This window comes from Fukomys damarensis, unplaced genomic scaffold (genome assembly GCF_012274545.1).
Source record: "Fukomys damarensis isolate Sample0158 unplaced genomic scaffold, DMR_v1.0_HiC HiC_scaffold_21, whole genome shotgun sequence".
Lineage (NCBI taxonomy): Eukaryota > Metazoa > Chordata > Mammalia > Rodentia > Bathyergidae > Fukomys > Fukomys damarensis.
In genome coordinates, this window is record NW_022900933.1 from 18,862,554 (window position 1) to 18,864,815 (window position 2,262).

At 55.7% G+C, this 2,262-nt stretch overlaps 1 protein-coding gene across 1 annotated transcript in view; it reads right to left on the bottom strand.

Annotated features, from left to right (window-relative positions):
• Positions 1-342: 342 nt before the first annotated feature.
• The window catches only part of Irf2bpl (interferon regulatory factor 2 binding protein like), a 2,884-nt gene continuing 964 nt past the window's right edge, over positions 343-2,262 (bottom strand). The window contains exon 2 of the mRNA XM_010645646.2: positions 343-2,261. Coding sequence (XP_010643948.1) covers positions 752-2,261 — 1,510 coding nt within the window. The 3' untranslated portion in view covers positions 343-751. The remainder of the gene's footprint in view (position 2,262) is intronic.

The window sequence follows — 2,262 nt, forward strand, 5'->3', positions numbered from 1 at the left end:
TCCATGTCTAGCATTTCGCTCTACGGTTCAAAAGCATCCGTGCATCAATAAAGCAAAAACAAAACAACACGTGAAGATCCAACACATTCAGGTCAGTAGAAACAAACCAAAACATTTCCCCTCACAAACTTGCAACAAAAAACACCCCGTTCCCCCCAACACCCCCCTTTACCATTTTGCAAACAAAACAAGAAAACAAAACAGAACAGAAAATAAAGTGAAGACTTCAACACTTGGGGCTGTTTAGAAAGAAGCTTTCACCATTTTATAGCATCATCATCATGTTTTTTTTTTTTTTAGGCAGCAACACTGGCCTTGGCAAAAAAAAAAAAAAAAAAAAAAAAAAAAAAAAAAAAAAAAAAATCTTTTTCTTTTGTGTGTTTTCCTTTCAGAGTGCATAACATTTACAAAAATACACACCGGCAGCAGTCGTTGCTAAGGGCTATTAATTTTGTACCTAGGCAAACATTCTGCCACCAAATAAACGCTAACAAATATGATGCGAATGACCCAACCAATATTATACTGCTTAACACAAACCAGCGTATCCTTCAAATGAAGAAGTTACATACCTTTGTTTCAAAATATAGAAACATACGACGAAAATAATGTCTATACATAAGACTAACTTTTTGCAGTTATATTCACAATTCTACATTTTGGGGGTGAAGGAAGGGAAAGGGGAGCGGGGAGGGGCCCTCTGGATTGGAGAGGAGCTGGTCTAGGGCAAAGGAGGTGGCGGCCCTGTGGTTCAAGGGTCTCTCTCCTTTTTCACTTTAACATCCCCAGCTAAGATAGTCGCAATTTCGCCCTGCATGAAGGCCCAAGGTACATTCGACCCAACTAGGGGACATTTCTCTCCGCTGGGGCAATACACCTCACCAGTGGCCCCCTGGGCCTTGATACTCTCTCTAGAGCAAGGAAAGCAGAATTTATGGCTGGGGACGGATGGGCACTGAACAAAATGCGTGTCCTCCAAACGTTCGTGGCAAATGGTACAGCAGAGGGGTCCGCTGTTGGCCATGGGGGAATCCGGAATGTTTTGGGGGTGCACTTGGTCCATGCCCGGGTGGGCGGTAGGCGGCGGGGGTGCCACCTGTAAATTCAGGTCCCCGTTACGTGATGCCAAGCGGCGCTGCCCCGGTACGGAGGCGGGCGACACTGGGCTGCTGCTGTTGCGCCGTGCGGACGCAGTGGTAGAGTGCACGGAACTGCCGTCCTTGGGAGAGTGCGCCGTGCCCAGAGTGTCTGCCACCGACATGAGGGCGGCCATGGGGGACGGACCGTTCTGGGGGACGGTCTCTGGAGGGGTGGTCCGGTTGGAATGGGGTCCCAGGGGTGGGGGTGGTGGGGGTGGACCCCCAGTCGCGTGCCCCGGAGTTGCAAAGCCCCCCGCGGACATGGTGAGCTTCAGTGCCTCGCTCTGGTTTGCCATCCACTGCTGCCTCTGCTGCTCCTCGCCCAGCTTCAGGGCGCCATCGGCCGAGTCCGGGGGTTCGGGGGACGCCTTCCTCTTGCGCAGGCTGGAGGCTGTTCCCCGGCCAGACGGCGCGGTGGGCGGCAGAGCCCCTGTCCCCGGAGGTGCGCTAGGGGCGCGGCTGAGACTCACCAGTGCCGTAGGCAGCATGGGGCAGCTGGCATCCAGGTAGGGCTGGGGCAGCATGTCTGCACCGGGCACGCCCTCCTTGAAGAAGCGCACAGCCTCGGGCAGCAGGTCCCCAAGCAGGCGCCAGTCCCCGGAGCCATGCTTCTTCTCGTACTCCAGGTACTTGAAGCCAGAAGAGAGGCCCCGGCCGAAGTCCTTCATGCAGTCCTGGTACATCTGTTTGGCCACACCGGACGCGCTGGAATACACGTTGCCAGAGCCGGTGGGGTATTCAATGAACAACTTCAGTTCGTAGTCCATCCCAGGCTTGGACACCGCGTCGAAGGCGAAGACACGGCCCAGGAGTGAATGGTCCTTCTTGAAGCGCACCTCGTAGGGCGTGCAGCCCGCCAGCGTGAGCAACGTGTCGCGGACCATCTTGGGCTTGTTGGCCCACTCCTCCGCGCGGTTGCGCAGGCTCTCACTTAGTTCGGCCAGGGCCTCCGCGTTGCGCTGCTTCTCCTTCAGTTCGCGCTCCTGGTCCGTGCTCGACACCGAGCCGGGTCTCTTGCCACCTGCACCCACGCCCACCTCTGCCACCGACGACGAGGTCGAAGACGCAGCAGAGGACGCCGCTGCCGACGAACCTGGGGCGCCCCCCAGACAGGCAGGGCCCC